Genomic DNA, 24,798 nt, shown 5'->3' on the forward strand with positions numbered 1-24,798 from the left:
TTAAGCGCACAAAAACATTAGAAGAAAAGCATTTTGCATTTCATTATTATGTTTTGTTGACTGATCTTTGCGAAATTGAAAATCCCTTGGAATATACATACATAATTTGTTTGTAAATTGAATTTTAATATTGTTTGCATTTAATAATCATAATCATAATAATCATAATCGTAATCATAGTAATGATAATCATAATAATAGTGTTATAATACAGTTTTTCATAGTATAATAATCATAAGTTCATACGCAGCATTGTATTTGTTTTGTTTTGTTTTGTTTTTTTTTTGTTTTGGTTTTCCATTGTGTTTAGTTTTTTTTAAATTTATTTATTTTTTTTTCGTTTTGTTTCATAGAAGGTTCTTCTTCTAATAACTTTCGCTTTCTTTGCTTCATTAATCTTCATTCTTTTGCATTGTTAAAACTATAGATACATTTTTATGTAATTTATGTATTCATGTTAAGGGTATTCACGCACCGTTCATTCAACTCTCTCTCTCGCTCACTTTTCTCTGTGATGGATGTTCGGAGTGTGTCTTAGGCGGCTGTGTGATTCCCCCTATCCTAATATGTAAAGATTTCGATCAATGGCGGAGAGTTACCATACACAAACATATACATATGTATATGGGATTTCGATCGGGAGAGCTCTATTTAAGAATAATACTCGCCCAAAAGAGACTACGAGTGGGCGGGGTGGGGAGAGATGTCTCCTTCTTCTCTCCGCCAATTGATTGTAATTACTTTTTCTTTCTTTGTTTTTGTATTTTTTTATTTTGTTTTTTAATAATATGTATCTGCACGTGCATTAATCATAATAATCGTAATTAATATAAATAAATACGTCAAGTCGTTTAGGTGTTTTCTTTTGTTTAGCTATAAGAGTTCTCTCTAAATTGAGTTACAAACTATATCAATTGGTGTGGCCCCTAGTCTGGGTTGTTATACATCCATATATATGTGTGTTTGTGTGTGTGTGTATGAGTTGGGTATGTATGTACATATATATTAATTGCATAACAATATACTTAGTCGAAACAACAAATTGATTTTACAGAAACCGAAACAACCAAAAGAATTTTATAACAAAAATTGACACACCTTTGACTAATTTAGGATCAATTTAAGCAGTTGGATTTATGTGAATATATCTACTATATATGTACTTAATATTATATTTTATGTATTGTAGTAGGATCAATATAGGATACACTATAATCTGATTAAATTCGAAATTTCGGTGAAAAAAAAGGCAAGGGAAAAACAAATGGTTCAGAGTTCTCAACGAACTAAATGAAGGTTAGAATGAGGTTTTGAATCTTAGTCTGGACTTTAATACCATTTATACATATATATAGCATACGTATGTATATGTGTGAGAGTATGCGTGTGTGTGTGTGTGTGTGTGTGTGTGTATGTGCCATCATAAAGGACAGAACATTTGGTTTTTTTTTCCACTTTGACTGACTAAGAGGCTATGCCTCTATCTAATGTATATATTATACATACAAATAAATAAATTTTAGTTTGTTTTTAGTTTTTTTTTGTTTTTTTTTTTTTTGGTTAACATTGGGATTGGCACATTATATTACATATAATACAAGAAAAGCTTACGCTTTTTCTGGTTTTTTAATTATTTATCCTTTTTGTTGTTGTTGTTATTTTGCATTTAATAAAAGTGCCAGAAAAAAACAGAAAATTTGTTTGTAATTCATTAATAAATAATTGTCACGAACAACTTACACGCACACACACACACACACAAGAGTTGTAGGAGTTATAGGAGGGATCACTAGGATAATGTAGTGTAGTATGGTGTGTGTGTGTTTGTGGGTGAGGATTTATATTTATGGAAAAATATGAAAGAAAACCGAAAAGTTTTCTTTCCTTGTTCGTGTAATAAAATGTTTTCCGCTTATCACATTTATAGAAAAATCTTAAAAACAAGTTTCCATTAATTTATTTTCTTTTTCTGTTTGTTATTCGTTATTAACTAAAATATTTTCTTTGTCGCTTTGTTGTTTCTTTGTTTTTTTTTTTTTTTTTTTGGTTAATAGCACACAGTGTAAATGTTCATGTATAGTATAAATTTCATTTAGTTATATCCTTGCTGTAAGTATTCCAATAGATAGACGAAACTCATTGATTTCAGTCACCGACTACCCAGAGATATGCAAAAATCCAATTGTTAGTCATAGATAGATGCCGATCGAATGGTTTATCTCCATTTGGCAAGGATATAGGATCTTCGGTTTCACCGAAGTTGCAATTCGGCAAATGTTTCTCTTTCGTTTTAGTATGGTTTTAGTTTTGGTTTTAGGGCACATTCAAGTTCAAAAATTAAATAATTAAAAGCTTCATTTTGTTCCTAGAGGTAAATAATTTAGTTTAAACACTGCTCGTTCTGCTCTTTGCTTTTTACTATATACACCGAAAGTATGTATATATGTATATATAATTTTTTCCTTTCTTCGCTTCTGCTTTATTTAATTGTTTTTTGCTTTGGTTTTTTGTTTGGTATTCTTGCAACAACTACTTGCAACAAATATTTGCGGCAACAGCAAAATTTTAAGTGCAATTTAAACGGTCGTCGAGTATCAAGAAAAAAAGAAAAACCAAAACAAACAAACAAAACTATTTTAAATTTCTGTTTCTTATTTTAGTCTCTATTATGTTTGATTTTCATTTTGGCTACTTTTCTGGTAAAATTCGCAAAACTCTTCATTTGCTGGGAATCAAAATGTCACAAAAACAAAAACCAAAACGAAGACCTTTCAAAAATTCAATAATATGCTAATATATATATTTATAAATATTTATTTTATATTTTTGGTTTTGTTTTTAATGTAAAGTTTTTTGTTTGCTTTTTGTTTGCTTTTTGTTTTCGTTTCATTTCCACTTAATATTAGTTAAATTTTCTCTTTTTCACACACACATATAGATATACAGAAATATATCTACATACATATATCTGTCTGTATGTATTGTTATTGTTGTTGTATATATAACTGGCGGTAGGGGTGTTTCATTTATATATTTAATACTATATATAAGTCGGTCTCATTTTCAAAACCAAAACATAGAAAATGAATGATTGTTGAAGTGTGTGGGGTGGACATTGAGGGCATAAAGTAGGTGAGTGTCCTTCAGTAATCACTGTACTCGACTGCACTTTCGATGCCTGGTGAGTCCTTGTCAGATGAACATCGCCAAGGCAAAGTGGGCATCGGAATGCTCCTGATTCGCCCTCGTGTAGAAGGATTCACGGGTAAGAAAGTTTGCTTTACTGTTCGCAACTAATTGTCAATATATATATAGTATATATCAGGAGAGAAACGAAATATAATCTATGCATATGTGTGTGTGTGTTTATGTTAAAAACACTTTTTTACTCGGCCCGTTTCTTCTTTTTTTTTGGGGCTACAAGAGGGTTTAGTCAGTTATTTTCATCGTTTTTTGTTTTTGGTTTTCTTTTTGGTTTAATATAGTTGCTAAGCTGTAGTTTTAGTTAGTTGTAGGTGGAAAATTGGAAACACATGTGTAAGTAATTGTTCTTGTTGTTGTTTTTTCGCGGTTGGTATTGATTGCATATATAGTAGGTAGTTTAGTATGTATGTTAATATGTATGTATGTAGTTAGTAGCCATTAGTTAGCACTAAAATGGGAATTGATCGATCTAAAATTATCGGTGTACCGTTTATTGTTACACAAATACCAACAATTACTCTGTCTCTCTCTCATCTCTTTGTTTCAAAAACAAAAAAGGAAATATATATTTATGTTCATATATGTATATATGTACATATAAGTATATATGTGAGACAAAAAAAAAACGAAGTGTTACTTCAATCTTAAATGAATATAAAGCACAAAGTTGTTCACTTTCCTTAAAGAATTTCTTCTAACTTTCATTTCATTGCATTAATCATTGAATTACTAATAAGTTAGATAATAAGTATGTATGTATGTATGTATGTAGGTTTTTTTTGTAACTATGTATATAAGTTAATCAATGAATGTGTGTGTGTGTGTATGTGTATGTAAATATATAAAGAACTATATATCGCTTGCGATTTTTGACTTCATATACTTGGTTTTTTTTTTTTGAATCATGCAAATTTTCTTTCTTTCTCTTAGGCATAAAACTCAGTTTTTCCTTGGGTCTTGTAGGCCTCCTCCTCGATTTTGTACATATCCATAAGCTGTTAATTTGTTGTAGTTGTTGTTGTTGATTGATTGTTGTTGGTTGGTTGTTGTTGTTGTTGTTGTTGTAGTGTTAATAACAGCGCGAGCGGTGAAGGCGGGGCAGCAAATAGGTGAAGAAAAAGACAGTTTCAAAGGAAGAGAGAGAAAAACGTATGTGTTTGATTTTAGTTTGGCTTTGTTTTTGTTTTTTGTTTTGTTTTTTGTTTTTTTCCTTTACAACAATCATATGAGAGTGCATATATATGCATATGGATAATTTGGTTAAGACAGATGTTTATGTATATACATATAAGAAGGAGAAGAAGACAAGTAAATCGATTAGATTAGAGATAATGCATGGATGGAGAACTGCCTGAGAAGAAATGTTCACAAAGAAAGCAAAATGAATTGACGAAATACAAAATGAACAAAATAAGAATTAGTAGATAATAAAATGTTAAATGAAAACAGGAATATGACTTCAAAGTGTTACTAACTTTCCATTAGATTGTTTAGGATCTAAATTATTTCAAGTCTATCTCTATGTCTTCACAAAAGTATCAATTGCAGAAAGGACTCTTGGTTTTAAGGGTTTACAAACTATTATAGACTGACAAACGGACAACTTAAACCGGACTACTGATATATATAAATATGTGGGTTACTTTATAGTTCTAATTTATCTAATATGAAATAGAATACAATATGGTTTTATTCCCACACTAAAAAAAATGAAATAAATGCAAGAACAAAAACGAAACAAAAATTAAGCAATCAATGTAAATCAGAATGAATATACGTATATACAGATATGTATATACTACTATGTAGAAAATAAATTGATATAGATAATTACATCTTAGCAGTTAGTTAAGTTTTTTTTTTGGGTTTTGGTTTTTGGTTTTCTGTTTTGGGATAGCAGCAACTAAATTTCAAGTTCAATTATTAATCGGTCATGGTCAAGAGTTGTTGTAATCGTTGTTGAAATGTTGAAATTGTTGTTGTTGGCTGTTGAGATGATTGGTTGTTGAATTGTTGACTTGATTTATTTGCAATTGCTATGCACTACATACATAAATCGTTTCAATTTGCTTTGTTACGTATCGGATATAGGCGTATATTATATATATACTTATACTTATACATAGCATGCATTAGCATTGGCGGTAAATGGGGGGTTTCTTTTTTTTTAGCAATATTATAGAGAGAAGTTGTTGTTGTTGTGGTTATTATTGTTGTCTAAAGTACAGTCTCAATACTGGTTATAGTGTCGGTTTGCGGCCGTGTTTCATTCAGTACCTTTTGCACATCGGTACTAAACTCCTCCACTTGTTTGGCATGAGCCAATTTTAATTTCTCCATGGCGCGTCCCTGTTTAACGCCGATTTGCTGTAGAAAGAGACGAAAAGAAAGACACGATACGATTAGTGCGAGTTCTTGGACTCAAGGAGCTTTAGGATTGTCGATATCGGTTCGATTTTAAATTTTTTATTCGTCATCACCTTTTTCTCCTCCATGAAACGCTTGACATTATTCTGACGTTTCTCACGCAAACGACGATCCTTTTCATTTTTGGTCTTTAGCGTCTTGTCATTCTGCACCTCCTTGGCGGTATCTGCAGATGTTTTGGCCTGCTTGGTATTTAAATCTTTTAGATCTCTGTGTGAAAGGATGGACAAGAATCAGAATTAGTTGAAGTGAACTCAAATGGCGACATATTTCTTTGTTTCAATTACCTGGCATGACGATCTTCTAGCTGCTTGATTTGGGCTGCTTGCACTGTTAGCATAAGAGCCTTCATGGCATCCTGAGAGTCCTGGACATGCTGTCGCAGCATATCCCATTCCTCTTTGCGGTGGCGTGCAATCATGTCGGTCCACTGTTTGGTCTGATCATTGATGGCATTCTTGATGTTGGCATCGTTGCGTATGTCATCTTTGCTCTTGCCCTTAATTAGCTTATCGATGGCGGCATTTTGGGTCTTTTGCACTGAGGTGCGCTCCTTGGCATGCTTTTTGCGTAGGGTGTCGAGCTCCTTGATCTGCTTCTTGCCGACCTTCTGGAAGCCCTTCTCTTGACGCAAAGATTCCAGCGTCACTGGCTCAAAGACCAATGGCGGCTCTTTTTTCTCCTCCTCCTTGGCCTTGCCGGCATCACGAGCGGCACCGCCGCTTTGCTCCTCAATTCCAAGAGCCTTCATCTGTTCGTTCTGCTGCTTGGCCGCACCGGCAAAACCGCGTGGATCTGACAGCATGGCCATGAAATCCTCAAAGCCATCAGGTACATAAATCTTTAATTCGATGTTCACAAACAGCATGGGCAGCGACATTGGGAAGTTGGCCTCCGTGCGCAGCGAGACATGCCGATAGCCAGCCTGGAGACCATCCAGCGGTAGAATACGCTGGCCGATCATCTTGCCGCTCTCCTCATAGACGCCGAAGCGCAGCACTGCCAAATCTGGTAGAACAACTTTGCGGAAAACAAATGGATCCTCGTTGTAAACAGGATTCAGTCCATTGTTGGGGACCAGACGTGTACGAAACTCCTTTTTAACCGTATCGGAGGGCAAGCCAAACATATCCACCTCCACATAGGTGCCAACCTTCTTGTCCGACAAAAATTGACCGGCAATCACTTTAACCGAACATTGAGCAGCAATCACACCGTCCACGGGGGCATCGGCAAACGGATCGAAGTCCTTATCGGCACGCCGCATAAAGTCCGGCTTTAGCAAGTAGCCACAGCCGCCATTATATTCAAATTTACCCTGGTTCAGTTGCATGGGCAGATCGGAGGTTTGGAAATTCAGTGAGACCATCTGACAGCCGGCATTCCAGAATACCTGTGGCATATAGTTGGACGAATCGGCTCGCGTGCCCTTCGGATAGATGCGAGACATCTGACGCTTATTATAATTGACAAAATCAATTGAGCTCTGTTTCAGGTAATTCATGCCAGCCGATTCCGCAAACGATGACATATTATGGGCAATGTTCTTCTCTGTAAAGTGCAAAGACAACATTTTAGGGCAACTTCATTAACATGTCTTGCTCTCTGACTTACCAATTGCCTTGTCGAAGCCCTGGAATTTAATGGGCTGAGCATAATTGACCATCGATGAGAGCCAGGGATGTACATTGGTGGTGGAACCACTGTAATTGGCTGCAGCTGCCTCCGCTTCGGCGCCGCCGCCACCTTCAGCGGCAGCATCGGCAGCAGCGGCTTCGGGTGCTGCTGGCGCTGGGGCAGCAGCTGCTTCTGGCGGCTTGCCGGCACTGGCGTCCTCTTCCGGATCGTCATCGGTCTTCAATTCACCCTTAAGCCATAGCTCCAGTTCGACCTTCTCCACTTCGGGCTTCATGCGCTTGTTCTTAATGAGAATCTTGCGCTTCAGCTTGCACGGCGGTGGCAGGGGCAAGCCCGGCTCCAGCTAAACACAAAATTATTCCTTGTCACATTGATCGAAATTGGCGAGAAGAGCAAATTCAAACATACCACATGATCTGGCAATGGTTCCTTCAGCAATAGATCACCAAAGAAGTCATCACAGTATTTAGCTAGTTTATATTGCTGGGCACGATTGCAATGATTCTCAAAGGACAAAATCACGGGATATTCCGATGAAACAAAAGCGCAATCCGCTATGGCTTGAATGCAGTCCTGTGAATGGAAAATGGTAAAATGGTTTACATCCATCCATGGCATGGATGCAACACAATTAATGTACACTCACCTTGAAGAGAATTTCTGTACAGTAGGCATGGCCGTGAGTAACAATTGGCTCCTCATCCTCGCCCTTGCCATTCCAACAATCAAGCTCCACACAACGGCAGCCGGCCAACAGGGTCTGGCGATACATTTCCACCGAGCTTTTACCTCCGATTTGGCGACCCGATAGATAAGTATTATGCGAACTATTTATATAGTAATGGGCCAATGGTTGATCCATTTCCATATAGAAGTCCAGGCGATCCAGAAACACGGGAGCGTTCTCATCGGACATTAGATATCGCTTAAAGCCATCCAAAGAGAGTTGAACTGGAAAATCAGAATTGTATATCAGACTTTGGTTAAACTAATAATGGTTTAAGTGTATACCATTCTTCTTCTTCTCCTCATCTAGTTCATAATCGTTGATAATCTCCGTGCATCGTTTCTCCTCATAGAGTGGAAATAGAATTTCATTCATTCTGGGATCACGTTGCTTGTCATTCATGAATTGAATAAATTGCTCTAGACTAATGAAATCCTGTTTGCCCTTGGTTCTAATTAAATGATTAATTGAGTAATTGAGTAATTATCGAGTGTTTGCCATATTCAGTTTTCCAGCACTTACATGGATGTGAATAGCTCCTCGATGTCATTACGTGGACAGACTTTGTGATATAAAGCATAGAATTTCTCGAATGTGAATTGCTCCTTTGTCATGGTGGCATTCTTATCATCTGGCAAACCGGCATCTTTGATGCATGTATAGACCAGCTTTTCCGTCTTGCCCGAGGCAAATGTTTTAGCCAAAGTTTTAACTGGAATTTTACCACTCTTCTCCACGCAATAGCTTAAACGCATCCAACTGAAGAGTGAAGCAAAGAAATCGAATTAGCTTAAAGTCTACCATAAACTGTGGGTTATATACAAATATAGATATGAATGACAAAACATTACAACATATAGAAATGTATATAGATGCATACTTATGACGACTTAAAATAAGATAATTGCTCTTACTTGAATCAAATTTTATTTATAATTTCAGTACTTTTTTGAAATATTCCTATTTCGGGTCACATACTTCTTAATCCGACCTTGAACTTGAAATGCAATGAATCAGGCCTAATTATTCCTATCAGGAAAATGTGCCAACAACTTGTTGGTCAACCTGTTCAACTACTGAATCTAAGGAGTACAAGGGAAGGGACTTGTGCTGAGATTTGCCCAGAAATTAATTAACTATTATAAATAAACACATTTAAATATCATGAAGAATATTTACGTACATATGGCTTATAGTCAAGGTGAGTTAATTTCTATTTAATTGGTTTACTTAACATACTAAACACAGTTATTTGCATATCTCAATATATGAAAGCAATCTACATACATACATATATAGTTTCACATGTATTGATTTTCAATTATCACTAAATTATAGTCTAAGCTGTTCTATTTTCAATGGAATTTATAATTGAATACGAAATTGAAGCAATTTGTTGTCATGCTACGCCATGCCTCTCCGTTCACTTGGACACAATATGGCCTATGGCCATAAGGGTGACCCAATCTCAATCACAATTTCACTTTCTACATTTAGATTCAGTTTAAGTAATTGCCCCAACCCCAGCTCCACCATTTTACTTCAAGAGCACTAGCAAAAGGACAGAAGGAGAAAGGAAATGGAAATGAAAAGGAGTGACCATCTCATACCAGCAGGAGGGACCTTCGATGCATAAATAATGCAATCGAAAACAAATTGCAAACTAGGCCAAATAATTTACAACACAAACATGCAACTGCAACTGGCCACGCCCTGTGTTACCTGTGTTATAGGTGTTACTTGGCCACCCACTCAGCCATCCATTCTACCATCTACCACAGAACACACACACACACACACACGAGGACCCTCTTGGACTCCTCAAACTGCATAAACTGCATCGACATCAACATCGACATGTTGCGGCTGGAGTACGTCCGCCACAAGCAGAAAACACCATCAGAAGCCCCCAAGACTGTACCGACCGCAGGCATCGCATATTCAATGAACCGCAATTCACATCCATTTGCATTGACCATTGACTGCATGTTGCTGGTCAACTGGTTTTGGTTTCGAGACAATTTTATTGAATTTTAGTTGGTTTTCACTTGGAATTTAAGCAGGCAATACCCACTCGTTTGTCTCGAGTGCGATTGCAACGTTTCATTTTGATAGACATTTCGTTTTCCCAACTGGAGAACAGTTTGTCAAGTCTAAGGCAAAGCTCACTCTAGGCAAGGGTGTTAGCTGAAACAAACTGAAGAACTTCTAGGCTAGGGTCTAAATCGACTGACTGATCATTGCATACATATGTACATATATGTTTGTATGTATATGATAATGATGATGTACTTACCCGAGTGCAACTAAAGCTACAGTTATATTACACTTTGATACTTTGTTTGTTTGGTTATCGTAATATGTAATATTAACTTACTGTTTCATTAGATTCAGACGTGGACAGACATTGGTGGCTTTATTGTTATGAGTGATGAGACGCAAATTCTTTTGCCAACTCTATAACATATTCACATTGTTGTTACAAATTTTCGGTATACGTATATGTATATACAGATATATTGGTTTAGATTTGGATTTTTGGTATTTCACATGCAAACAAAAACACAAAATTGATGCAGATAGAAACATTATTTACAAGTGTGTGCCATGTGTATCATATAGATAGATATAATAGATAGATAAATAGATAGATAGATAGATAGATAGATAGATAACAACAAATATACAATCAGTGTTGCGTTCTGATTTTGGTTTTCGAAATGCATGCAAATGGGGGATAAGTATGAGGTATACATAAATGTATATTGTCCATGGATGGTTGGATGGATGGATGGATGGATGATATTTAGAATTTGAATTTGACACGCCCACTTACTGTTTTCTTAGACACATCATAGGGCAGATATTATTCGCTTTGACATTATGGGTTATTTTTCGTATGCCATCTAGCCAGATCTAAAAGAATTAGATGCCAAAATGAAGATTGGAAGGATTGGATACATATGTGTATAATGAATGGGGTCCAGTCCATGATTCTATATAAATATATTCCCTATGTATGTGTGTCTGTGTGTGTGTTGTATGTGTGTGTGTGTGTGTGTGACTATATACCTTAGCCGTAGCCGCATCTGGACAAATAACATGATGATATGTTATATTGATATAATCCGTATTCGAGCATATGGTCAATGAACGTTTATCCAATTCTGGTATATTCGTGCCATTCTTTTTTGTAACCTTATCCAGTATTTTGGGATCCTGTAAGTAAAATAAAACATACTCATTGAATTTATGTAGTTCAACAATACATAGATATAATTGTTCTAATTATATGTATCTAGACAATCGAAATTAGAACAAAAAGCAATATCAACATCAAAATCATTTTGAATGCAATTTGGCTTGGCGCAGCAGAATCCCAGCAGAAGCTGAAACATTAATCTCGAAACGCATCATTAATCAAAGACGAAATGCTTATGTAGGGGCGAGTGGCATGAGGGGGAGTCCGTGGGGTTGGGAGTGAGGCATTACGAAGGAAATAGCAAGTCTATTATAAACATTTATCAACATTTGCACATTGAATTAAAAACAAATAATTCTCTTTTCGAAGCACAAAAAAATTTTAATTTCATGTTTGACCTTCAGTCTCATAAGACTATTTTCAAATAGTTGAAGGTGAAAAATTATGTATGTGTGTGTATGTGTGTGCGTGTTCGCTGCTTCCACACAACACAATGAATACAATACTACTCGCTGGCTATATAACCCTGGACAAGTTCATTAAATTTTTGTAATTTGTGTGTAAGCAGGAAGCAGACATCACTTTTAATATCAATTTATTTAGATGATTTTTATGTACTAGTTTACGATATTATGAAGGACATAGATCGTTTATTTAAGCAATTTGCAGTTGCTTACATTTGTAAAGAGCGAATATTTAACTAGTTACTAACTAGAGTTTTCACATTATCGTTTTTAGATTAGCAATTACTAGCTACTGATTAACTGAAGTAAATTATAAGTTCATGATCTTTTTGATGCAAATCTGCCAAGTTAATATTTAATTGTTTGAAATGCCGCTAATATTTGATATGTGTCCCAAACGAGGTATTTATGCATTCGGTTTTTTTGACTTCATGGAACATACTATTTTAAATACGAAAACCCTAACGACTCTAGAAACCTAAATAAAAGCGCTTTGTACCCTTTTTGACTTTCTTTTAAATTACATAAAATGAGATTTTGATTTAGCTGGAGTGAGAACTTTTACTTTCGTATGCGAGTGTAAATTTAACTTGGTTTCATTTACTTATGAGTTGAACTCTAATCTATTCACGTTTGTCTAACAAATACATTAAACTATGTTTTTAATTACTCGTTTCATTCGTTCAAATTGTTTATTTTTTTCTGGTCTATTGACTTGGGGAACCGGCCCATAGCCGGGTAAGTGTGTGAAAAACGGAACAATCGTTCAAACAATTGGATTTTAGAGCCACATCATTGCCAACTACTTTTTCCGCTAATATCGGTTTTGTTTACTGATTACTGCATATACATATTTAGCTAAACCAGCTAACAAATTGAAAATCAAAAACAAAAAGCTTATTTCTTTGTTTATAAAAAGTTTATACCAGGTTGAACTATATATATAGCTAAGCAATTTACAAATTAACCATTGCAATGTCCATTAAAAAGAAAATTCGCATATCCCAATAAGTATGCTACAGAAAATAGAAGTTCACCCTATTGATCTGCGTTTGATGAAACAAGAAAGAGTTATAGTGATTGGTATGATCTGAACTGGTTTCTAATGAAACCATTGCTAACCTAAACGTAAGGATCTACGGCCATGTCATAAGATAAACAATAAATGAAAAGGGGCCTGTGTGTAAGTGTGAGTGTGTGTGTGTGGATGGGTGTGACAGCAAAACGACGAAAAAAGCAAATAAAGTGAAAGCAAATGTTATAAAAGTTTTGCCACTTGCTAGATATTTGGTTTTTTCCTTTTGTTGTTGCTGCCATTACTTAAATCACCTCCCGCTGCTGCCGCCGCCTCTGCTCATCCTGCTGCTGCTGTTAGTTTAGTTCGCAGGAGAAAGCGAGACTTTTGCATTATTGAATAGCTCGAAGAGAGCAATGGCGGAGAGAATGGCAGAATGGCAAAATGGTAAAATGGCGCAATGGCAAATAGTCAACAACAATGGGAAATTTTTGTAAGAAAACTGCAACCAAGAGCAAAAGCAAAATTTGTTTCATCATGTTGTCTGTGTGTGTGTGTGTGTGTGTGTGTCCATGTTTTCAATATTTCTTGCCTTCATTCATTTATTCTCTTCAGGCAAACCGAAACGAAGCAACTTTTAATGGTTCATTGTGCCACACACACACATAAGCATAATAGCTGTGATTGTGAGTGTGTGCGTATGTGTATGATTTAATATTGATGACCAAACATTTCAAGTGTTGGCACACACTCAGTGTCACACATACATATACATATATATACTGGCTTATGGCCAGTTTGCATTAGACTGGCTTCCCGTTGCTCTTTTCCTGTGGCAATTTCAATTTCGAATATTTAAAAATTAAATTTTTTTCTAGAAATCGAGCTAACAGTAGTCAACTAGAGAGAAAGAGACATAGAGAGTGAGGGGAGTTGGCAAACTTTATGTTTGTTAGGTTTACCAATCGAATATCACGTATACGTCTAGTATGTTTAATGAATATGAGTTAATGGTTTTTAATTAATTCCAAGTCGAATCGTTTGAATGAGAAAACTGTTTTCTATTCTGTGAAGGAAATTGTTTCAGTGTGAAAAGTTTATGCATATCATTTCAATTCCTTTTACTCTCCACCATTCTCCACCATCATCATCATCTGAGTTTGTATCTGAATCTGTGTCCTCTACTTGTGTTTGACCAAAGAAATTTGTGTCTAGTGCTGCAAAAGTTTTGCATATATTGTTTGTATGTAAACTTGCTTGTTGTTTTCCTTAAGTTACGCCTTCTAATGCAGCTGGGTCCTTCTTTCTTTTTCTTTTCCTTTTTCTTTTTGGCATTTATTTTGCATTTTAATTGAATTTATTTGACAGTTGACATGAGTTCACCCAGAAAACATAAGCCAACAATAAAATGACACGCCTTAAAAGTCACAAAACTATAAAAAATATTGCTGATGCAATACCAAATAATAACATGAAATACAAATCTATTCAAAAAGTTGACTTTCTCTATTTTCAATTTAGAAGTAAATTAAGCAAATATCAGAACTTTGCATTGACTTTTCGGTAAGGAATAGAAAATTGTCAAATCAAGATGCCAAGGGGTTATTTAATGGAAAGTTTCTCTAATCAATCTATTCGTTCCCAAGTGATGACTTACATCGATCATATAAACCGAAAACGATATTAATGCAACCACATTAAACGGTTTTACTGGAAAAATGTCAAAACATAATAAAATCAAATGTTCTAAATGTTCTTTTCATAAGTTAAGGAAATGATACGCTTCGATAAAAGTTTGTCATATTTTTTATAATTTTCTCCATATTTTTCGCATTTTTGAACGGAATCTTTAAAGTTTGTTTGCAAAGCTTTCGTCATGAACCATGTGCAACGACATGTCCTCCATTTTTCCACAGCCACAACCATTGACATATAGCCATAAAACTGTCCAAGTCTGTGTAGGTGTATGTGTAGGTGTATCTGTGTGTGTGTGTGTGTGTGTGTGTGTGTGTGTGTGTGTCAGTGGCACTGCCAGTTAATGTGTCAATATGTCACTTTTGCTCTCAATTGTTTTTTAGCCAAAGTTGTGACTTTTGCCTTGCGCTGCGGTAGTGTTTGCTCTTTTCCTACGCATTTTGACTATGCGCTGAAGTTGGATTTATTGTCAGCGGCCACGCCCACGGCCTTCATTCGTGTGCAATCCCCTACTACCAGTGACCTGACTGCCATGACAGAGACTTGTCTATGTTGGCTCTTAAACGGGATTTATGGCCAAACAGCCACCAAAATGAACCGACAGAGTAACTATTTACGACCCACGCCACGTGTATGGGATACTAAAGGAGAGAGAAAGAGTCAGCGAGAGAGAGGAGAGATACAGGATTCGAGGAGTATATGTGTCTAATTGAGATTTGCTTGCCCCCAATGCTTTGACATACAATTTTAATGGCTTGCCAATGATGGAGCGATGGAAAAGGATGTCGTCACCTGACTGACTGACTGGCAGACTGACTAACTGCATCCGTTTGTCAGCATACAAAAATGGGAGCAAAACAGGGAGTGCTCAAAAGGACCTTATACTGCATTATCCACTCAATCAATTCACTCACGTTAGTTACTCGGCCTTTGCTACAGTTCGAGAGGAAAAGTTTTAAAAATAAATCTGGATATGCCCTACGAGTATAATTATAAGCTAAGAGGGTGACTAATGGAGCTGATGGGTAGTAGATATGCGCTTAATCAAGACAAAACGCATTGATTCATTTATCATATTGTACCCCACCCCCTGCTGGATGTGGTACTGCAAAATGATTAATGCAATGGGCATGGTCGTAGTCCTGGCTCTCGTCCTGCACCTCTGGTTTGTCTTCCTAGTACTGAGCTTTAGTTTGGTTTCCATCATAAAGTTGTTTTGCCTTTTCTTCTTTGCTCAATTTTGCGCTTGGCTGCATAAAAGTAACTTTGATTGGTTTTTTTTTTTGCTTTTCCTTTCGATGAGTTGAGGCGATAGAGATGCGATGGCTAGGGGGCAGGGGTAGGTTTGTGGGGCCTTTGGAGGGAGTGTCGTGCACTTTTTTATTATTTATTTCTGTACTTACCCTTGGTGTGCCGCCAGCACGAATGTCGCTCACTTGACACAGCTCAATGACATCGCCATCCTACAAAAGAGAAGCAAAAAAAAAAAAAGAATGAAAGAGAAGAAGGGAAAGTGAGTGAATGGGAGACGAGAACGGACGGAAGGAAGGAGATGAAAAGGCTCTGGGCATAAATAATGGTAATTTGTACGTACCCTTCCCTCACTCTTCCAATAAAGAAAGAATCCATATTCATCCACCTTGAAGAGGGCATCACGTTCAAAGTCATTCTCTTTGGTTTCCTTCTCATTCTCGAACCAGCGATCGAACACACAGCCAGTGGTCAATTCCGGTGGCACCGGAATGATCCAATCGAATTCGTATTTCTTTGTCATTATATTTACAGTACAATCGCTGCTATATACACATATACATACACACACACGTAGCTTTACTTCAATTCACTTGTTCTTCCGCCTTCTCACTCGATTTCTCTCTTCAATTATTTGAATATTTTTGGATTTCGGTGCTTTCAGTTTTGTTACGAAGTATTCATGTGTTTGATCCGACTCATAAAGATCATATATCCTTTATATATATGTGTGTATATAGAATTCGTTTTGTATGTCTAATGTGTATAATACAATTATAATTATTGTAGGTCACATTGTGTGTTTTATATTCCTTTTACTCCTAGAAATTGGCTAATTGAACTAATTGGTGTTCTAGATTTCGATTTTGCGTTTTCTTGTTGCTTGGTTTTAGTTTTCAAATTATTTATTAGTTAATTTCTTTTTTTGGTTGGTTTTTTAAGCGTATTGGTTTGGCTTTACTTTTATTTTTTGGTGTACAAATTGAAGCTGACCTGTGAAAAGATAAAATTAATGGAGTAATTAGAAATCTTTATAAACAATCACAATAGTTTATTTCTTTGAAGAAAAAGTGCATCCTCAATCACGAAATCTCGTTTGTATTCAAGGATAATTTGTCTATGCATTTTGATCGAATCTCTGTGAACAAACTCCAATTTAAAATCCTTAGCCATGTTTCATGTCCTTCAACATGTCCTCTTTTCAACAAAGCAGTAAGTGTGTCTTTGTATGCATTCCCTTATGTGGCTCTTTTGCCTTCAACAGCAGCAAAGTAAAATTTCAAAAGCGAGAAATTTCTCAACCAATTCTTTTGCGTTAGCGTCCATTTTATATACATATACAACGCGCCTTTAACGATATAAGCAAATCACAGCCAAATGTTCAATAAATTCAAAATAATAACACATTATCCTTGGCAAACAAATTCAAAGTTTCGAAAACATAAAACACTTAGATGACACAAGAAAAAAATTTACAAAAATTATTCAAATAGTCAGACCGAGGTGGTTCTCTATTTCAATTTTAGCAAGAAACTATTCAAAAAACTAATCGACTTGGGCGCATAACTTGCGAGTCTGAGAGACATTTGGTTAATGTTTAAGTCCTTTTAGTTCATGCTAATTAAATATAACTAATCACATTGCAAATAGCCGGACGACACCTGTATAGGATTATTATATTCCTTACACTTGAGTCACAAGTTAACGTTCCCGTTCCCGTTCACGTGCTCGTTGCCACGATGGCACTTCACACCAAGTTTTTGAACACAACTAAATCAAAGTGTCTTGAATGGCAAGAAAAAAAAGAAAGAAGAACCCTCCTCCATTGAGAGATAGACAACACTAATGGTATTAACGAATGTCGACATTGTCATTGCCATTGCCAGTGCCAGTGCCAAAGCCAAAGCCAGAGTCAGGGCAAAAGTGAAGAGGCTTCTGGTTAGGTAGTAGGAGGTAGGCATAAGCTGGAGCACTTTAAGGGCTTCCTGGCCATGCCCTCGCACCTGAAAAACAGCAACAGCAACAACAAATATTGTGAATGTGGCTGATGATGACGTTGGGATTTGAATTTGGCAGAACGTTAAGTGACTTTGTGTGTGTGTGTGTTGGCTTTTCAATTTGTTTGGCCATGCCCACTGATTTTCATCTTTCTTACTTGCTCGCTTTTGACATTTATGGCCACGCCCTCCCTTAACCGCCAACCGCCCCTTTAGCTCCTTTGACTGATTGCTCTCCCGTGTGATGAGATTTCTTCACTTTCTCTCTTCTTTTTTGGGTTTTTTTTTATTTCATTTTATTTTTGGCAGCGAATCTTTCACATGACTTCAAATTCAATGAGCTGCAAAATTTTCGTTCATTGTTAAACTTAGAAGCTCGTTAGCCAGTCAACACACACAGACACGCTGGCAGGAGCTTTGTGTGTGTGTGTGAAGCGGATATGATTTCACGGTGTATGTCAAAAAATACTTTCACGCCCCTTGCTGCCAACAGCAGTTAATGAATTTACGCCCTTTGCGCTTTTGAACTTTTCTTCCAGGACACGAAGTACGCGAGTTGAAATGAAGGACGAAAGACCACACCACACCACATCAGACCAGGCAAGGCAAGCAAAGCAAAAGGATTTCGAGAGAGTCAGGTTCATTTTGACTTGTTGCCAAGCCAACAATTTGACCCCAAGACAACCAACGAACAGGAAAGGAACTATTTTCATCTGTTGGCATTTGACGCCTCTCACACATGCCAACAGGCTCTGATATACCGTCAAAAGTAACTTCGATCTAAATCTATTTGAAATAAATAATAATTTTTTGCTTAGAATGTTTATGTCTTCTCTCTCCTCCTCGTCCTTGGTGATGATCGTTATTATTAATTGGAACAAGATAGTTTTATATTTTTTCCCTCTTAATAGAGTCTCAATTGTGAAACACTTGAAATTTGAGTGTTTGATATGATTGTGTTCAATCTAAGCTCTTATGAAAGGAACTCCCCGACAAATATATGAAAATGAAATGAAAAGGGGAATTCCCCTGCACCTGTATATGTAGGTAAATTTCATGTTCAATACTCAGCAAAGCACTTAAAGCTCTGCCAGCTGCTTAAATTTATATTTCCCGTTTTGGGCGAACGGTAAGCATGCAAGCGAAACCCCTAACGAAACGAAATCAAAACGCAAAAACATAAGTAAAACTGCCATCCAGCTTCTCCATTCACCCCATTTCTCCCCCCACCACATCGCATCGCATCCCGCTCCCCAATCTTCCGACCAGCAACCAACCAATTTCATTCAGGTATCTCTCATGTTAATGTACCTATATAACAGCGTTCTTTGGTTCGCATTTGGTTCCCAAGTGCCACGCCTCAACACCTGTGTCAATATATCGCCAAAATTCAGCGCTCAACTTGAAAGCAACAGCAACAGAAGAGGGAAAATAAAATGAAATAAAATAAAAAAGAACCGTAACAAAAACGAAAGAAAGGGAACGATGATATGGGACCAGGAGGTGGAGAAGTAAAAGTAAAAATAACTTGCATAAACTTTGCCTCAAAGGACACACACACACACACTAACATCTACACACAAACACACGAGCTCACGTACGCCCAGAAGCATGCTACAAATATGCTCATTACGTGAGCCCTCTCTTTCTGCCCTCTGTATATCTCACTTCTCTCTCCTTCTGTAGCACTATGTCTCTATCTCTTTGCGTCACTCAACCACCAGCGACAATTGCTCAATTTATTATTGCATACTTGGCGGCTATAAAACAGGCATTGCATATGGATATATACATACATATGTGTGTGTATGTAAACGAGGGCTGTTTCATATGTTTTGCCAAAGCAAATCGATAAGGAGTTGAAGTTCGTTTGAAACTAATGCAACTAGTCCATTAACTACAATAAGCGATAATAAAATGTTTCTACTTTTCAATTTGAATCACACAGAGCAACCTGAATTGAAGTTCTTCCTCTTTTGCTCTTATGTCAGAATAGAGCAAGACATCATTCAGTCGCCCCTTAAGTAAATGTATTTGCCTATTATTATTCTTTTACTCGTTACACTTACGAAAATTGAATTTACCGTAAGCCAAGGGCAAAACCTAACCGAAAACGAAATATTTGAGAAATTGCCATTTCAATATTTGATGAGCTGAGAATGAAAATACGACGAAGAGACGACAACAATAGCAACAACAACCAAATAAAATGCTTTGCTCCCTGTACATAAGTAGCAAATAAAATATTAAAGTTTTTCTTTTTTGCTCTTGGATTTTGTTGGTTTTTGTTGACCTTGATTGAGATTTGTGTGTGGCGCATTTATCAAATTTGAATTTGATGGTCAAGTTCAGTTGAGTTTTTGATCAATCAATCAATCAATCAATCAAACAAAAATAAAAAACACTAAAACTAAAATGAAAAGGAAAGGCCTCACATATAGTCAATTACATCAATCAAATAAACGGGATGGATAGGAGAAAACTTTCATTATGAGAAATTGATGTATGTAATTACGTGTAATAAACAAACAACACTTCTTCTCCCTCCCTGAGCCATCCAATGTAGTTCGTCCTGTTTGTCTTTGCTCCCATTTGCAGCAAATTGAAAACTATGTATGTGTATTGAAGGACTGCCAAATGAAATGGAACTATGCTGAATAACTTAACAAGTCGCCAACAATGCACACACACACACACACACACATAGATAGTTATCCATGTACGTATGCTCAAGTTTATGTACAATAGACTGCCTCTTCGTGAGTGTGTGTGTGCAAAGTTTGCCAAATATTTGCATACTCTCAGGAAGGCATATACAAATTTTTGTTAAATTAAATTAAAACTAGTGTAATGAACAAAACAAGCAACGACAAGCTGACTACTAAATACCCTTAAACATTGTACGAGCATTTCACTTTCTCGCTAAGTTTTTTTGTGGCCCTCACTCCTCGCTCTCTTGCCAGCCATTGACGCACCCTTAATGTTTAGGGTATAGACATGCACATTTTGATGTACGCATTTATTTGCTAGTTGCTAGTTGCAGCAAGGAAATGACATGGAAACGTTTCTCGTTCAGCATGGTCAGCTTCTGTTTTGATAAAAGCTTTTTTAATTAACTTGCTAAAATTAAAAACTTTTAATGCAATGCCAGGAAATTTGAAGGAAATGCAATAAATTTAAGAGTATTTAAAATCTGCAAAATGCTGACAACAAAAATCATCTGAGGCATTTGTATGAATTCGAATGAATTTGATTTCTTTTAATCATTTATAGCTTCAATCTTATTCGAATTGCAACCATTGTCAAATGTCAAGTGCAAATTGGCCGATGGATGTAAACCCAATTGCTCAAGAGTGGACTGATCATCAATCGTTTCCAAGGTGAGACGGGGCTGCAAGCATATCAATTTGTAACCCTCTTGCGGAATGTGTTGTAAGTTTTCACAGATATGCAGACGCAATTTCTGCAATTTTGTATCAGAAGGCCAGCGGAATAACGTTTGCTCATCCTCACCGGAAGCACTGAGGAAATGCAGCTTCAACGTGGTCAATTCATCTTGCCGTTTGCCCAATTGTGAATCGGTTAGACCATCGACCATCTCCGGACACGTTGTAGAGCTCGAGGCCAATTCAGAAATCTTCGACGAATCGACATATTGAGCAAAACTACGATGCACTTTCAGGAAATGCTGCAGGCTAGCCAAAACATTTCCTAGTTTAAGACGCGACGAGCTCCAGATTTCCTCGCCAGTGCGTGGATCGAGAATACTCAAGCGGGGCAGCTTTACGCAATGATATAATGTGATGAAATCTCTTCCCTCCAAGCTGGAACTTTCCACTTCCCAGAGGACGAAATGCCGACGAACCAGACGCTTCACTTCGCCATCGTCGAGTACAACATCAGGATGAACTACCTGCACCGGATCGTCAACTAAAACCAACAGCCATTTAAGACGACTTTGAGCATAATCACGGGCAGCAACAAGAGTATCGGCAGCTACCTTCCTAATGGGCCGATCAGACAAACGATTGACAACAGATGGAACAGGATTTAAACGTGGACGGGAATGCAAGGCCATAGCTTGACCAGTTAACGTCATGTCGCTTCCACTCGATAGGTCTCCTGCCTCTTCTTGACGTGTTTGGGTTTCCGGAAGTTTACCTTCAATCACGAACTGAGCCATAGCTGCTGATACATTTCGGTTGGGTGCAGCTAAAATTTTCAGGGCCTCCTCCTGGGAACAACCACAGAGCGCCATAATAAATTTCAACAGTGGATTACTATCCATGGAAAATGTTAAATTTAAGGACTATGTTAACTGGGAACAAGTACAAGTAACAATCAATTTTGTTTGTGCGACTATATGTGTGTGTGTGTGTGTGTGTGCGAGGTTAGATGAGAACTGACTGACAAATGTTTGACTACTCAATACTATAACTCGTTTGCCCCCGATGAAGCAAAACTGAAGGGAAATGAAAAGGATTCTAGATTGACAAATAGTTTGCGTTTTTGGGCAATATTATAACCCTTCATTTTAAAACCGGACGCTTGTATTTATCTACATATATCGATATTAAAGTTATCTCATTGTGTTTTATCTGGAATTTAAGCTTCTGTCGGAAGCCAAGAGAATGGCTTCTGGTTGATAATAATGACGAGTTACTTTACATTCTATTGTATTATTTGATTTCGGTTCTTTTGCTAGTTCTTGTCATAGTCAAATTTTCCTCAACTTTCTGTCCCACATCCACACACACACATATACACCCACACATTCTACAATTCTGTTGTTCTCGAGTTCGAACCCCGACATAGGTCGAGTTTCCCCCTGATGAAGCAATACTAAAAAGTAGTTCCGTCGGGGATAAAGGAAACGATTGTGGATAACGAATAATTTTTTTTTTTTTTTTTTTACATACATATATACACACAAACACACAACCCACATTTTGGTTAACCCCATTGTCAATCTACAGAGTAACTTTGCTTTACTCAGCCCACTTTAAGCTTACTTAGCATGTCTCAGCGTATCGAGAGCTCAACTCACAGATATGCAGATACAACCAATACATACACATACATACATACATATATGTACATACATATATATGCGGAAATTTGCCAAAAGCCTCATGGGCGTGTAAAGGCTCTGAACCCAGATCCACAACTCTCGCTTCTCGTTTTGGGCACGCACCAACCTGGTAAAATCAAAACCAAACACAGGCGAAGGCATCCTTCAAACAAAACTGTCAGCAACTGTCAAAAGAAGTTAAACGAAACATACAAAAAAAAAAAAAAGAAAAAACAAAACCTTCACATTCCCTCCGCCCACAAAAAAAAAAGGAAAAAGGAAAGCAAAACAAAAAAAAAAGAAAATCGTAATTCCCCCATTGGCCCCTCTATGCTTTTCAAACAATAACATTGACAGCATATCGGACCGTGTCCTGGTTTGGAGTTCTTTTTTATTTCGTTTTCTGCGGGTAAGAGGAAAACGGCTTTTGTATACTCTAAAGAATCTTAAATTTAAACGTAATCAATGAAATCGACAAGAAATTCAAGAGGAAGAAGAGTTTATAGCCGATCGAGATGAAAGCTTGAGCATTTTTCGAGGACATAGGCAACTTAAAACGATTTACAGATCCTTTATCCTTCATCGCGAGAGCAACAAGAAAGCAATTAATGACCCTTTCTGGGAGTCGTTTTGTCTGTGGATCTCTTTTGTTTTTTATTCAATATAAATTAGATAGAGCATCGAAGTCTCGTGATGACACTTTTAACTTCATGTTGGGTTCCTTTTCACTTTTTTTTCCTCGTCGTCATCGTCAACGTCGGCGTCTGCGTCGACGTCGAGCGGTAGGCACGTAGGGTACAACAGCCGGCTGGGCTGCTGGGTTTATTTTTAACGAAACTTCCTTTCGTAGCCAGGCGAAAGCAATACGAAAAACGAAAAACAATACATCATCATCGAAACGGAGAAGGGGAAGGGGGTAGTGGGTGAAGGTGGTGTTGGAAGAGATGGGAGGGGAGGGGTGAAAAAGTTTATGGGCCTGGCCCCATGTTGTTGTTGCTTCTCTTGTCGGTTGTTTGAAGGAAATTGTGCATATTAAATATATGACAATAAACGTGGCCAAGAACAAAAATTCAAGTTCCCAGGGCGGTGGAGGCAGGGGAAGACGGTGCGACGGCCTAGGTAAGTAAGTTAGTGTCTCTGTGTGTGTTTTGTATCTGTATGACCGTGTGAGTAAATGGCATAAAGCATTTATAATAATTTGTCAATAATTTTACTTTGTCTCGTAAAATTGTACGTTTAGTGAGATATTTGTAGGTTATACTACTACATATATCTTTGTGTGTATGTGTGGAAATCAAGCCAAACATTCTGTGAGTGTGTGTGTGTGTGTGTCTGACTAATAGACATTTTATCGATTAGGCCACGAATACAAATTATATTTGATGAGCTTTTAATTGAATTGATTTTATTTTATTTTTTTTTGTGTTTCTCTTTCCATTTGTTGGGCACCTCTTCATCTCTCTCTCTCTTTCTCTGCTTCTTGCTTTCCCCCTCTGTTGATATGATAAGTGGGTGATGGAATGAGGAGTGAAAGTATAATAAGGACGAGGATAGCATGCGTCCTGGCATAAGGATATGCGTATAATGACAGAATAGATAATAATAATAATAATTGAAAAGATCAAATCAATCTAAGTGAATAATTAAGTGGGCAGGTGGTTGCGATGAATTAAGATTAAGGACGCAGAAACACACACACAAATTAATAACAATGTCTCAAGTACAGTTGTGTTAGATAGAATCTATACACTAATGAAAAGGTTCAAGCGTGGTCTATCTCCATATATACATACTGCATATATTTTTATATAACCTAATGCTGTGTGCTCATTATTTACCGTCTCAGCCTAAACTAACTTAATTAACTATACGACTAACAAATAAGTGTATATTGCTTTCTAGTTTATAAAGTAAGATTTGTCTATCATCATCACTGATTAAATTTCTTATATGGAGTGTCTTTCCAAATAATAAAATTTTATTGTATTGTAATTTTTAAATAGTTGTTGACCTTAAAGAAAATGTTGGTATAAATTCCATTAGTTGGAGGAAACTGAACATTTTCATAGTTATATAATTTCAGTTATTGCATTTGCAAGCGATTATT

The 24,798-nt window shown here is 36.7% G+C and overlaps 2 protein-coding genes across 4 annotated transcripts in view; both read right to left on the reverse strand.

The window, feature by feature from the left end:
* Positions 1-3,999: 3,999 nt before the first annotated feature.
* The window catches only part of LOC6653150 (1-phosphatidylinositol 4,5-bisphosphate phosphodiesterase), a 54,770-nt gene continuing 33,971 nt past the window's right edge, over positions 4,000-24,798 (reverse strand). Inside the window, exons 1-14 of one of the 3 annotated variants that reach the window (XM_015176453.3) lie at positions 17,311-17,376; positions 15,967-16,616; positions 15,776-15,835; positions 11,069-11,215; positions 10,833-10,912; positions 8,519-8,755; positions 8,281-8,447; positions 7,916-8,220; positions 7,678-7,842; positions 7,246-7,612; positions 5,919-7,182; positions 5,685-5,841; positions 5,482-5,571; positions 4,000-4,199 (exon numbers count right to left, since the gene is read on the reverse strand). In XM_015176453.3, the coding sequence (XP_015031939.1) occupies positions 4,131-4,199; positions 5,482-5,571; positions 5,685-5,841; positions 5,919-7,182; positions 7,246-7,612; positions 7,678-7,842; positions 7,916-8,220; positions 8,281-8,447; positions 8,519-8,755; positions 10,833-10,912; positions 11,069-11,215; positions 15,776-15,835; positions 15,967-16,146 (3,288 nt within the window). In that variant the 5' untranslated portion in view covers positions 16,147-16,616; positions 17,311-17,376 and the 3' untranslated portion in view covers positions 4,000-4,130. Of the gene's footprint in view, positions 4,200-5,481; positions 5,572-5,684; positions 5,842-5,918; positions 7,183-7,245; positions 7,613-7,677; positions 7,843-7,915; positions 8,221-8,280; positions 8,448-8,518; positions 8,756-10,373; positions 10,454-10,832; positions 10,913-11,068; positions 11,216-15,775; positions 15,836-15,966; positions 16,617-17,310; positions 17,377-24,798 lie in introns of those variants that run through there. The other 2 variants (XM_047011624.1, XM_047011623.1) reach the window with 2 other exon arrangements.
* Positions 20,880-21,878, reverse strand: LOC111519651 (UBX domain-containing protein 7-like). Its single transcript, XM_023181434.1, has one exon. It carries the CDS (start codon positions 21,876-21,878, stop codon positions 20,880-20,882), a length of 999 nt encoding a protein of 332 aa, XP_023037202.1.

The sequence above is a fragment of the Drosophila willistoni genome (assembly GCF_018902025.1).
Source record: "Drosophila willistoni isolate 14030-0811.24 chromosome XL unlocalized genomic scaffold, UCI_dwil_1.1 Seg142, whole genome shotgun sequence".
Lineage (NCBI taxonomy): Eukaryota > Metazoa > Arthropoda > Insecta > Diptera > Drosophilidae > Drosophila > Drosophila willistoni.

Coding starts and splice junctions, on each gene's coding strand:
- LOC111519651 (XM_023181434.1), bottom strand. CDS start 21,878: ATGGCGCTCTGTGGTTGTTCCCAGGAGGAGGCCCTGAAAATTTTAGCT.